The sequence below is a fragment of the Marmota flaviventris genome, chromosome 4, assembly GCF_047511675.1.
Source record: "Marmota flaviventris isolate mMarFla1 chromosome 4, mMarFla1.hap1, whole genome shotgun sequence".
Taxonomy (NCBI): Eukaryota; Metazoa; Chordata; class Mammalia; order Rodentia; family Sciuridae; genus Marmota; species Marmota flaviventris.
This window is the reverse complement of record NC_092501.1, coordinates 89253779-89267320: the sequence shown is the minus strand read 5'-3', so window position 1 is coordinate 89267320 and position 13542 is coordinate 89253779. Positions and strand designations below refer to the sequence as shown.

Here is a 13542-nt window from a genome sequence, read left to right as displayed (position 1 = left end):
TTTCAAAAACTTTTCTGATAACAAAATTTAAGTTGACCTTCTAATCAAAAGAAAGAGGGCCAGTAAGTTTTTCCATTCATTTGTTTCTTTCAAAATCAGACAGAAAAAGATAAATAGTAAACACATATCAGTTTTTAATATATCTAGTTCCTTATGCTGGTGGTCTGCTCACATGTGTTCATGAACAAGTCACTCTAAAACCGCATGCCATCTCCTCTCCTCCCTTTGTGAAAAGAAATGCCCTGTCAAGGCAGAAAAACTTGAGACCCTGTTTCTGGTTTACCATATAACCTAGCTATCACACTTCTGGGGATATCTCCAAAGGAAACCAAATCAGTGTATGAAGGTGATATCTGAACTCCCATGCTATTGCAGCACTGCTCACAATAGACAAGATACAGATCAACAGATGTGTGTCCAGCAGCAGATAAATGGGTATAGGAAATCTGTTATATGTTATTATATAATATATAATTATGTATTGTTATATATGTGGAATATTATTCAGCCATAAAAATAATTAAATTCCATCATTTGGAGCAAAATGGATTAAACTGGAAGACATTATGCTAAGTGAAAGAAACCAGGTACAGAAGGACAAATACTGTACATTCTCACTCTTAAGTAGAAGTAAAAAAAGTTGATCTCCAAGAAGTTGGGTAATATGTACAACAATAGTTACCCAATGATAATAATCCCAATCCAGCTCCAGGACTTGGCCACCAAGGAGGGGAAGCAATGTTTACATTTTTGACTCGGCTTCTATTTGCATAAGAAACTTTCTTATACTAAGACAGATGTTTAATACTGAGTATCTCTGAAAATGGTCCTTCAAGTTCTGATAAGCTTAGGAACTACATGGGGGGAAGGGAGAGGAAACTGAAGGGACAAGATATTGGCATTCAGTATTACCCTAACCATACCTGGACTGAATCAACACCCAGAACCCAAACAACCAACATGAAACTCACTGTAGAAAATGAACAGAATACAAGTCTCCTCTCCTGTAAAATGATGGAATAGGAAAATTATTATTCATCAAGCTTCTGGGTCCTCTCTAACATTCACAATGACCTAGGTACTTATCCCATCATTGAGTGTCTTCATCAACTCTCTGTTGCTGACAAACCACACAAAATCAAAACTTAGGGCTTGGATTAGTTTTTATGCTTTTTAACATTTCCCAGGAGTTTTGTTTCAAATGCCAAAAGTCTGCTCCCCAGGCTAGTAATCATTAGAAACCTGCCCTATCTTTGGCTTTTCCATTGACTTGTTACTTGACCCAGTTGAGTGGATATTTTTAAATTGTTCTAGTTTCTCTTTCTTGAGATAGGAATGATAATATAGTATCTATCATTTGCCTTTAAAGGGTATGGTAAATGTTCTTCAATCTTATGGATATTCTTCTGAACAAATATGAAAAGGCATTTCATATTGAAATATTATGAAACACACTAATAAGATATTGAAATAAAACATTAAAGTAATAGCTCCATGGCATTAGCTAACAGAGGTGGTAGTCATGAATATACATACATTCCAGCCCTCAGGTACCTTATAACTGCCCAAGTTCCTTTTCTTCTTTGGAATGAAGAAGCCAATGGTCCATTCAATGTATTCCTTAGTCATCAAAATATTTTATAGACTATTGCCTGTGACTAAGGTATTTTAAAAACTGATCAAGGTATCCTCTAGCATCTAAGATCTCTATCTGCCTTAGGTAGGTATATAAATCAGACTTGCTACTTATTATTATAAAGGTTAGTTTGATGTGAAATCTAAGTCAAAGGAGCAGAATTATGGAGAAATGGAAAGTATATTTAATCCATTCTACATACATTATCATGGGGCTCAATTCACCAAGAATTTTTGTGGCCTTAAAAATACAAGGATCTCAGTAAAAGTGAGGTATGAGATAGGATGACCTCTGTGCTTACATTGTGAAGACAGCTGTAAGGAATGACAGGAAGGATTTTAGAATTTAAACCCTCTCAAAAAGCTTCAATTTCAGCTTTGTCTGTTATATAATATTAAACAAGTCATTTAATTGCCCTGAGATTTCTTATGTATAAAATGGGAACAAAATTGCTTTTGTTGCAGTCATCAAATCAAATATTCATTTGTTTATATTGTTCATTTGTAGCTCTGCCTCTGAGTTTCTTGAGGGTAGGGACTAGTCTTATTCATTTCTGTATCTTGAATATCTAAAAAAAAAACCACTCTGTTAAATTGTATTGAATCAACTATATGTACTATTACAGCTCTTTGATGATAACATACTGCATAATATTTTTCTAAAGATAAAAATGCCTGTTTTAAACTCAGATTATATGGCACATTAGATTACTGCTCAGTAAATCTTCACCATGACCTTCTCCTCAAGGAAAACTTCTCCTACCCCTTGAATATATGCTTGGCTATGTGCCTTGTTTTGGCTAATAGGATTTTAGTGGCCATGAGTTGAGGCTTGTCTTGGGATTGCTCTCTTAAGTTCCTGCCTTCCACCAAGAGAGGAGCATGCTAAGGGTGGACCCTAGTCCTGAATGATGGGAGATGCCAGGAGTGAGGCCTTCCTGAAGCCAGGTTGATCAGCCAAACTTCAACTGACTTCGATGTGTCAGGCAGAAATAGTACTCTATGCCACTGTTTTGAAGGGTTTGCTAGACAACATTACTGAAGTACACTTGATTAATAAAGATGGTGTTTGATTAAACAATGTGCACCATTTTCTATAGTATTACTTCTAAAACTGGACTATAATTTTAATCCAATGGGTCCATTTTTCACGTCAACTCAGTAGATTACCTAATTAATGTAAATGTGTTATTTGTGTTTCAAGTAGGCGCATCTCCTTTATGATCAGCCAGTGATGAGACCACCAGTTCATACTGGAAAGTTTAGGTCCAAAAGTCACTATGGCAGACATTCACTTTTAGTAGAATCCCAGGAGCAAGTCATGATTTGTTTTTCAAAAGGAAAACAATGACTTTATAAAGCGGTCTGAGCCTTGTTCTAAAATCCTAAGGACCCATACTGATTCTGTCATCTGGACTTGCTGCAGGCTTTATTCATATCCCTCATCCACTCTGGATACTCAAGCCCCTTGCTGTCCACTGTTTTAGAAAAGCTTAAATTGCATAGCCTCTTATACTGAAGTCTGGCCAACCCTGGAGTTTGTTTTCATTTGTCTTGTACTGGGCTCCACTGGAAACATTTTTGGATGGTGATTAAATGAGTCAGAGAAGATCTAATTCAGTTCATCTTGCTTCAAAAAAAAAATGCTATCAAGCAACTTCACATAATCAACTGGAAACTTAAGAGTAATTTTTATATATAGATAGTTCTAGAACAAACTTCTTCTCACTGTTTAAGTGAACACAAAATACAGGTTCAGGTGGTAAATATTAAAAAAAAAAAAAAAAGTCAGCCAAACTTTTCAACCTAGTGAACTTTAAACATTTTAAAAGACACAACTTTCAAAAATATCAATTCCAGTGATCCTTTAAAAGTAAAGAAAAATGAATACTATAAGGAAGCCATTAGAACCCTGGAAGAAGGAAAAGCAAAGACAACACACTGAAAAGTGCCTTTGGGAAAGGTCAAACCAGCTTTGTCCTGTTTAACCTCTCAAGTAGATAAAAGAACTAGCTGTAAGAATCACAGCATTGTTCCAGTGCTAGAAAAGGAAAGTTTGGTAAAGGATATACAAAAAGAAACAGCAGGAATTCAATAGAATTTACCCTAGAAGTGACAGAAAAAAAAGTCAATTCTAACACTTTGAACTCAGTTTTTGATAGAGTCCCAGGCCTTCCAACAGTTTTAGATAAACCTAACTTTTAAAATCAAAATATATCAAATGGCTAGCCTCTCCTTGACAGTCAAAATGTCGCGTTCCATTCTGCATTTGATTTTAAAAGCACCGATGCAAAAACAAGCCTTTCTAATTTTCAGTTTTTGAAAACTCAGATTCATTGCTGAAAGTAAACCACCAAATTAAAAATTAATCCCCAAATAAGAAAGGATTCCTATTCCACCAAGAAAACGACATGCTCCCATTCATCCCTAAACCTTGGCATAGTTTCTTAATAATTAAGAACTCTGCTCATCACTAGGGAACTATTCCTTGCAAAGGCCAAAAGAAGAGGAAAACGCCATTGCCCCTAAGTACCAAAGACAAGAGAGGGAACCCTTGTACATTCCTAGAAGCTCGCCCAGGCAGCGCGAGGGTCAGACGCCATGGCCCCCTTTCCCAGCGCAGGGGCAGCCCCGGGGATGATCCATCCAAGTCCAGCGGTTCCAGGTTGCTGAGTCCTTTCCTCTGGTCCTGCAGCGCGCCACTGGCTAGCTGCCCCGACCTCTCTCCCAGCACAAGGAGAGCAGGGCCTGGCCTCCGAGGCCGGGGACCTTGAGTCCCCGCAGCCCGAGGGAGGAGGCCCACAACCGCCACACACGAGGGCACCACGAGGGCGCTCCGAGGTCTGGTAGGACCCGACCCCCTCGGCGGTGGGCACGCGGGGGCTGGGCCACGTGCGGGAGACCACATGCGAACCAAGAGGAATGGCTGGATGAGAAGGTCCGGGACGCGAAGCGGCCCGGAACAGTCGTGCGTGGCCCACGAGTAAAGGACCAATCGCAACCTGCGGCCAGGAATGCGGACCGCTGTCTCGCTTTGGGGTAGCGCGCACTGACCTTCATGGGGGTCGGAGAGGACTGAGGGCGCTGAAGAGGAGGGCTGCCGAGCAGCTATGGCGGGAAGCCCCGGCTAACGCGGGAACTAGACAGGAGGACGCAGCTGGGTGGCCGGCGAGGGGCGGCCAGTACTGGGCCCCGCCGAACGGCTGGAGCGCGCAAGGCGCGAGGCAGCAAATTCATTGGACCACCGGGCCGCTGGGGGGCCGACCCCGCGCCCGCCCCTCCCCAAGAGGCTGCCTGGCCCGGAGCCGAGAAGCAACGGGCAGCCTGGACCAGGGTGCCCAGCTGGCCGCAGCTCGCACTCACCGATCCGCGGTCCCACTGCCCGCGCCGGAGCGACGCTTGGATCTCCAACGTCCCGCCTTGCCGTGGCCTTCTCGCGCCCCCTTCCGCAACACGCTGCCCGCAGCTGCAGGAGCGACGCCGCCTCTGGCCCGGCCACGGTCGCAGCCACGCCCCCTCCCAGCGGGGGGCCGGCTGAAGCCGGAGGGGGTCTCAGCATCTCCAACCAGAGACCACTCACATGGCGGCTTCATGAAGATTGACCAGCGTCTGGGCCAATAGGGAGGCAGTAGGAGTGCGGAGCACCGGCGCGGGCGGGCGATTGCGGAGGAGGTGGCTCTCATCCTTAGTCCTCAGCTGGGGAATGAGTCTTTGGCTGTATCTTCTTCCGCGTGGAAAGGTGAGGATAGTTTGGGTCGAGTTCACTGCAAATACCTTTATGTTTCCTCCGGTTGCCAGGTACCCAGTATAGTTCCTTGAGTTTCGATAAGACCCTAATCTTAGCTGAATTTTGAGGGCTCCTGGAAACAGGTCTATCTGTAGGTTGTCACACATCCTGCCCAGTTGAGGTTTCAATTAACCCTGAAAGGGTTATAGCCCTCTTGCCAGTTGGCTTTATACCATGCCCAAATCTGTTAGCCTTCTGCCTTCAAAATCTTACCCTCTTTCCCTCTGCATACTCTTTTTCCTTTTATATTAGTCCCATTTCTAATTTCTGTCCGCCTTGCATGAGAAAAGCCTCAGTACCTATTAAAATATATTCCTGAACCTACCAGCCTAAGTAAGCCATGGCATAATAAAACAGCCAGGTGGTGCCAGATGACTGAGGCAAAAATAGACTTAAGAAAAAGGAGGAAAGAGGAAGGCAAGGAAGAAAGAAAAACAAGTATGCTTTCCTAGGTCTGGAAGAAAATGAGTTTTAAAATATCTTACAGAAATGTTATATGTATTTTATATGCATGTGTCTTTTAAATTATTTACAAATAACATCACAATATGAAAAAGCATTCTTAGGAAAAGATTTTTCAAATCCCAAGAAAGAATCCAAGAAAACCTAATTCATCTTATCTTGCTCTTGTCTTCACCAGAAGTGTGATAGGTGATAAAGGTCCACATCTGTTCCAGCTAGGTACAAAGTAAAAGCTGGGGGCAATACGTAGCAATTGATAATTATAGCAAAATTCAAAGTATCAGAAGGACAGTAGAAAAAAATCAAACACTTCCCTATGCCAATCTATTAATCTACAGCAGTTTCAAAGGAAAGATTTTTAAAGGTCTATTTTAAGATGACATATACTTTGTATATCATACCAACATGAAATGTACTGATAATTAATAAGGTAAGTAGGATTTTAATGAATGATTACAATGTCCTAGTACTTGAAATATTGATACATGATAAATTGCAGTAGAATTCAAAGGTGCATTGACATTCAAATAAAAATGACTTTACTTCCTTTCCTCTTCATTTACCCAGGGGAATAGCTGCCATGTCTGTGTTTAGGGCATTGATTGAAAAATATGAAGCCATGGGATACCCAGAGTGTGTTTTCAGAGTTGCTAGTTACATTTCCCTGGCCTCTCCTTTCCTCAGTAACCCTCCCTTACATGAATTGCTGCTAGGCTTAGTTGGCACCCCTATTAACTATAGTCACATGGTCCTGTTTTTTTTTTTTTCCCTACAGGTCTTCTCCAATTAGATCATCAGTTCCCTGAAAGTAAGGTCCTTATTTTATACTCCTCTTTCCTCCCCTCAAAATGGCTAGTTCAGTACTAGACATATAGTACATAGAATTCTACCCTTACTATTGTGTTCATAATAAAAGATTGTTTCAAATGTAGTGCTCCTATGAACCAGTCCTTTACATAAAAATTACTTAGAGTATTCTTGTTAGGGGGCTAGTGCCTACCACTGAAGGGTGTCTCCCCCTTAGAGAGCTTGAAAAAGTGTAACTGAATCAGAGTGTATTGGTTGTCTGTCCAGAAACTTGACTAAAGTGCTTATCAGGGGCACATCTTTTCCCAAAACAAAAAGACTAGAGACAGTCCCAGGCCTTCTGCAGCATCTTCATGGTGCCTCATGTCTCAGGCTCCTTGTAGCCATTGGCTGTACTGTCCTTGTCATGGGGCTTTTGCCTTCAACCTCTGATGATGACTATTCCTCTTCTAGGCATTTGGTCACATGCATGGAAAATGGTGTGGGCAGTATTGGGAGAGAGGCAAAAAGCAAAAGATGAAAAATATTCATGCCAATTAAGTCTGCCCATTTAACAGTCTTTCCAGGAAGCCCTCTGATTATCAAGACCCATGTCACATGACCATCCCTATCTGCAAAGGAATCAGAAATACTATTTTAAACAGGATTTTGTTTGTAAAATGGAGGAATGCAGATACTAGGTGTGGAAATAGTAGCATTGCCATAGTTACTGAATAAGTGAATTTGTGATTGAGCTCTATTTAATTTATTCATGAGGAAGAACTACTTTTTTAAAATGCCACTGAATTTTCAATGAAAAGACTAACCATCTGGGCTGGGATTGTGGCTCAGCGGTAGAGCGCTCGCCTCGCACAGACGGGACCCAGGTTCGATCCTCAGCACCACATAAAAATAAAGACATTGTGTTGTGTCCATCTACTCCGAAAAATTTTTTTTAAAAAAAACTAACCATCTGATTTTAAAATGAGCAAAAGATCTGCACAGACAATTCAAAAAGTAGGTATGATGATATACAGACGACAAATAAGCATATACTCAACAACACATGTAATTTGGCAATTGCAAACTGAAACAATAAAATATAACATACCTACTAGGGATGAAAAAAACAAAAAAGCCAAATGCAGGAAGTGATGCAGAACAAGAGGAACACTCATTCATTGCCACTGGAAAAGATGCAATCACTTTGGAAAACAGTTTGACAGTTTCATATAAAGCCAGGTATAGTTTTACCATAGGACCCAGCAATCACATTTCTAAATATTTGCCCAATTGAGTTGAAAATGTTTTTCCCTTTTTATTCATTTGTTCTTTTCAGGGATACAAAAATGTAGAGTGTATTTTGACATAGATACATGGAGTATAACTTATACTAGGATTTTATTGTACATGATGTGGAGTTTCACTGGTCATGTATTCATATAGGAACATAGGACAGTGATGTCCAATCCATTTTAACATCTTTCCTTTTCCCATCACCCCCTCCTATTCCTATCCCCCCTTTCTTCCATTCTTTCCCCTTGTCTAATCCAATGAATTTAAATTCTTTACCCACCCCATTGTGTGTTAGCATCCATATATCAGAAAGAATAGTAGGCCTTTGCTTTTGGGTATTCTCTTATTTCACTTAGCATGATATTCTCCAGTTCCATTTACTTATCACCAAATGCCATGATTTAATTCTTCTTTATGGCTGACTAATATTCCATTGTCTATATATGGCACATTTTTGTTATCCATTCATCTGTTGAAGGGCACCCAGCTTGGATCCATAACTTAGCTATTGTGAATTGACCTACTGTAAACATTGATGTGGCTGTGTCAGTGTAGCATGTTGATTTTAACTCCTTAGAATATAAACTGATGAGTGGAATAACAGTTCAAATTCCAAGGTGGGTCAACGCCAAGTTTTCAGAGGAATCTCCATACTGCTTTTCAGAGTGGTTGCACCAATTTGCAGTCCCACCAGCAATGTTTGAATGTCCCTTTCCCCCACACACATTGTCACCAACATTTATTGTTATCATATTCTTGCCATTCTGAATGGAGTGAGATGGAATCTCAGTGTAGTTTTGATTTGCATTTTCTAATTTCTAGAGATGTTGAACATTTTTTCTGTGAAGTGCCTGTTCAGTTCTTTGCCCTCTTGCGTATTAGAATTTAAAAAAAAAAAAAAAGTTGATGTTAACTTTTTGAATTCTTTATACATCCTAGAGATTAATTCTCTATGTTCAACGGATGTGGTAAAGATTTTCTCCCATTCTGTAGACTCTCATCACGTTCTTTATTGTTTCCTTTGCTCTGAAGAAGCTTTTCAGTTTGAGTCCATCCCATTTATTTATTGATTCTTGATCTTACTTCTTGTGCTTTAGGAGTCTTGTTGAGGAAGGAAGTCCCTAAGCTGACATGATGTACTATTAGGCCTGCATTTTCTTCTGTCAGTCAAAGGGTCTCTGGTCTAATGCCTAGGAACCACATGGAGTTGAATTTTGTGCAGGGTGAGATAGGGGTTTAATTTCATTTTGCTACATGTGGATATACACTTTTACCAGCACCTCTTGTTAAACAGGCTATCTTTTTTCCAATGTATGTTTATGTTACTTTAGTCTACTATGAGATAACTATATTTATATGGATTTGTCTCTGTGTCTTCTATCCTGTTCCATTGTCTGTTTTTGTACCAATAGCATGATGTTTTTTTGTTACTAGAACTATGTAATACAATTTAAGATCTGGTATTGTGTTGCATACTGCTACGCTTTTCTTGTGAAAGATTGCTTAAGCTCTTCTGGGCCTCATATATTTCCAAATGAATTTCATGACTGCATTTTTCTATTTCTATGAAGAATATCATTGGAATTTTAAAAAGAATTGCATTAAATCTTTATAGCACTTTTCATAGTATAACCATTATGACAATACTAATTCTGCCTATCCAAGAACATGAGAGGCCTTTTCATTTTCTAAGGCCTTCTTTAATTTCTTACTAAGTTAATCAAAAGGGATAGGAAGGACATTATATACTGTTAAAAGGAACCATTCACCAACAAGACATAACAATTATCAAAATTTATGCACCAAATAATGGTGCTGCAACATTCATAAAACAAATTCTCCTCAAGTTCAAGAATCAAATAGACAACAACACAATAATTATGGGTGACTTCAACACACCTCTCTCACCATTGGACAGATCCTCCAAACAAAAGTTGAATAAAGAAAGTATAGAACTCAATATCACAATCAATAACCTAGACTTAACTGACATATATAGAATATATCAACCATCATCAAGTGGATATACTTTTTTCTCAGCAGCACATGGATCCTTCTCAAAAATAGACCACATATTATGCCATAGGGCAACCCTCAGTAAATATAAAGGGGTGGAGATAATACCATGCATTTTATCTGATCATAATGGAATGAAACTGGAAATCAATGATAAAAGAAGGAAGGAAAAATCCTACATCACATGGAAAATGTACAGTATGTTACTGAATGATCAACAGAAGACATAAAGGAGGAAATCAAAAAATTCTAAGAGATAAATGAAAATACAGACACAACATATCGGAATCTATGGAACACAGTGAAAGCAGTTTTAAGAGGGAAATTCATTGCCTGGAGGTCATTCCTCAAAAAAAGAAAAAACCAACAAATAAATGAGCTCACACTTCATCTCAAAGCCCTAGAAAAGGAAAAGCAAAACAACAGCAAATGTAGCAGAAGGCTAGAAATAATTAAAATCAGAGCGGAAATCAACGAAATTGAAACAAAAGAAACTATTGAAAAAATTAACAAAACTGAAAGTTGGTTCTTCAAAAAAATAAATAAGATCGACAGACCCTTAGCCATGCTAACGAAGAGAAGAAGAGAGAGAACTCAAATTACTAACATACAGGATGAAAAAGGCAATATCACAACAGATGCTACAGAAATACAGAAGACAATTAGAAATTATTTTGAAAACCTATATTCCAATAAAATAGAAGATAGTGAAGACGTCGATAAATTTCTTAAGTCATATGATTTGCCCAGACTGAGTCAGGAGGATACACACAATTTGAACAGACCAATATCAATGGATAAAATAGAAGAAGCAATCAAAAGACTACCAACCAAGAAAAGCCCAGGACCAGACGGGTATACAGTGGAGTTTTATAAAACATTTAAAGAAGAATTAATACCAATACTTTTCAAGTTATTTCAGGAAATAGAAAAAGAGGGAGCTCTTCCAATTTCATTCTATGAGGCCAACATCACCCTGATTCCGAAACCAGACAAAGACACCTCAAAGAAAGAAAACTACAGACCAATATCTCTAATGAACCTAGATGCAAAAATCCTCAATAAAATTCTGGCGAATCGGATACAAAAACACATCAAAAAAATTGTGCACCATGATCAAGTAGGATTCATCCCTGGGATGCAAGGATGGTTCAATATACAGAAATCAATAAATGTTATTCACCACATCAATAGACTTAAAGATAAGAACAATATGATCATCTTGATAGACGCAGAAAAAGCATTCAACAAAGTATAGCATTCCTTTGTGTTCAAAACATGAGAAAAACTAGGGATAACAGGAACTTACCTCAAAATTATAAAAGCTATCTATGCTAAGCCTCAGGCTAGCATCATTCAGAATGGAGAAAAATTGAAGGCATTCCCTCTAAAATCTGGAACAAGACAGGGATGCCCTCTATCACCACTTCTATTCAATATAGTTCTCGAAACACTGGCCAGAGCAATTAGACAGATGAAAGAAATTAAAGGCATAAAAATAGGAAAAGAAGAACTTAAATTATCACTATTTGCAGTTGACATGATTATATACCTAGAAGACCCAAAAGGGTCTACAAAAAAACTACTAGAACTAATAAATGAATTCAGCAAAGCGGCAGGATATAAAATCAACACACATAAATCAAAGGCGTTTCTGTATATCAGCGACAAAACTTCTGAAACGGAAATGAGGAAAAACACCCCATTCACAATATCCTCAAAAAAAATAAAATACTTGGGAATCAACCTAACAAAAGAGGTGAAAGATTTATACAATGAAAACTACAGAACCCTAAAGAGAGAAATAGAAGAAGATCTTAGAAGATGGAAAAATATACCCTGTTCATGGATAGGCAGAACTAACATCATCAAAATGGCGATATTACCAAAAGTTCTCTATAGGTTTAATGCAATGCCAATCAAAATCCCAACGGCATTTCTTGTAGAAATAGAGAAAGCAATCATGAAATTCATATGGAAAAATAAAAGACCCAGAATAGCAAAAACAATGCTAAGCAGGAAGTGTGAATCAGGCGGTATAGCGATACCAGACTTCAAACTATACTACAGAGCAATAGTAACAAAAACAGCATGGTACTGGTACCAAAACAGGCGGGTGGACCAATGGTACAGAATAGAGGACACAGAAACCAATCCACAAAACTACAACTATCTTATATTTGATAAAGGGGCTAAAAGCATGCAATGGAGGAAGGATAGCATCTTCAACAAATGGTGCTGGGAAAACTGGAAATCCATATGCAACAAAATGAAACTGAATCCCTTTCTCTCACCATGCACAAAAGTTAATTCAAAATGGATCAAGGAGCTTGATATCAAATCAGAGACACGCCGTCTGATAGAAGAAAAAGTTGGCTACGATCTACATACGGTGGGGTCGGGCTCCAAATTCCTCAATAGGACACCCATAGCACAAAAGTTAATAACTAGAATCAACAAATGGGACTTACTCAAAAAGTAAGTCCCAACAAATGGGACTTACTAAAAAGTTTTTTCTCAGCAAAAGAAATAATAAGAGAGGTAAATAGGGAGCCTACACCCTGGGAACAAATCTTTACTCCTCACACTTCAGATAGAGCCCTAATATCCAGAGTATACAAAGAACTCAAAAAATTAGACAATAAGAAAACAAACAACCCAATCAACAAATGGGCCAAGGACCTGAACAGACACTTCTCAGAGGAGGACATACAGTCAATCAACAAGTACATGAAAAAATGCTCACCATCTCTAGCAATCAGAGAAATGCAAATCAAAACCACCCTAAGATACCATCTCACTCCAGTAAGATTGGCAGCCGTTATGAAGTCAAACAACAACAAGTGCTGGCGAGGATGTGGGGAAAAGGGTACACTTGTACATTGCTGGTGGGATTGCAAATTGGTGCAGCCAATTTGGAAAGCAGTATGGAGATTTCTTGGAAAGCTGGGAATGGAGCCACCATTTGACCCAGCTATTCCCCTTCTTGGTCTATTCCCTAAAGACCTAAAAAGAGCATGCTACAGGGACACTGCTACATCGATGTTCATAGCAGCACAATTCACAATAGCAAGACTGTGGAACCAACCTAGATGCCCTTCAATAGACGAATGGATAAAAAAAAAATGTGGCATTTATACACAATGGAGTATTACTCTGCATTAAAAAATGACAAAATCATAGAATTTGCAGGGAAATGGATGGCATTAGAGCAGATTATGCTAAGTGAAGCTAGCCAATCCCTAAAAAACAAATGCCAAATGTCTTCTTTGATATAAGGAGAGTAACTAAGAACAGAGTAGGGAACGAAGAGCAGGAGAAGAAGATTAACATTAAACAGGGATGAGAGGTGGGAGGGAAAGGGAGAGAGAAGGGAAATTGCATGGAAATGTAAGGAGACCCTCAGGGTTATACAAAAGTACATACAAGAGGAAGTGAGGGGAAAGGGAAAAATAATACAAGGGGGAGAAATGAATGACAGTAGAGGGGGTAGAGAGAGAAGAGGGGAGGGGAAGGGAGGGGAGGGGGGATAGTAGAGGATAGGAAAGGCAGCAGAACAC

At 39.2% G+C, this 13542-nt stretch overlaps 1 protein-coding gene across 1 annotated transcript in view; it reads right to left on the bottom strand.

Moving 5' to 3' along the window:
* LOC139705503 (uncharacterized) overlaps positions 1–5318 on the bottom strand; it is a 64761-nt gene extending 59443 nt beyond the window's left edge. The window contains exon 1 of the mRNA XM_071611731.1: positions 4999–5318. Coding sequence (XP_071467832.1) covers positions 4999–5318 — 320 coding nt within the window. The remainder of the gene's footprint in view (positions 1–4998) is intronic.
* Between the last annotated feature and the right edge of the window lie 8224 nt (positions 5319–13542).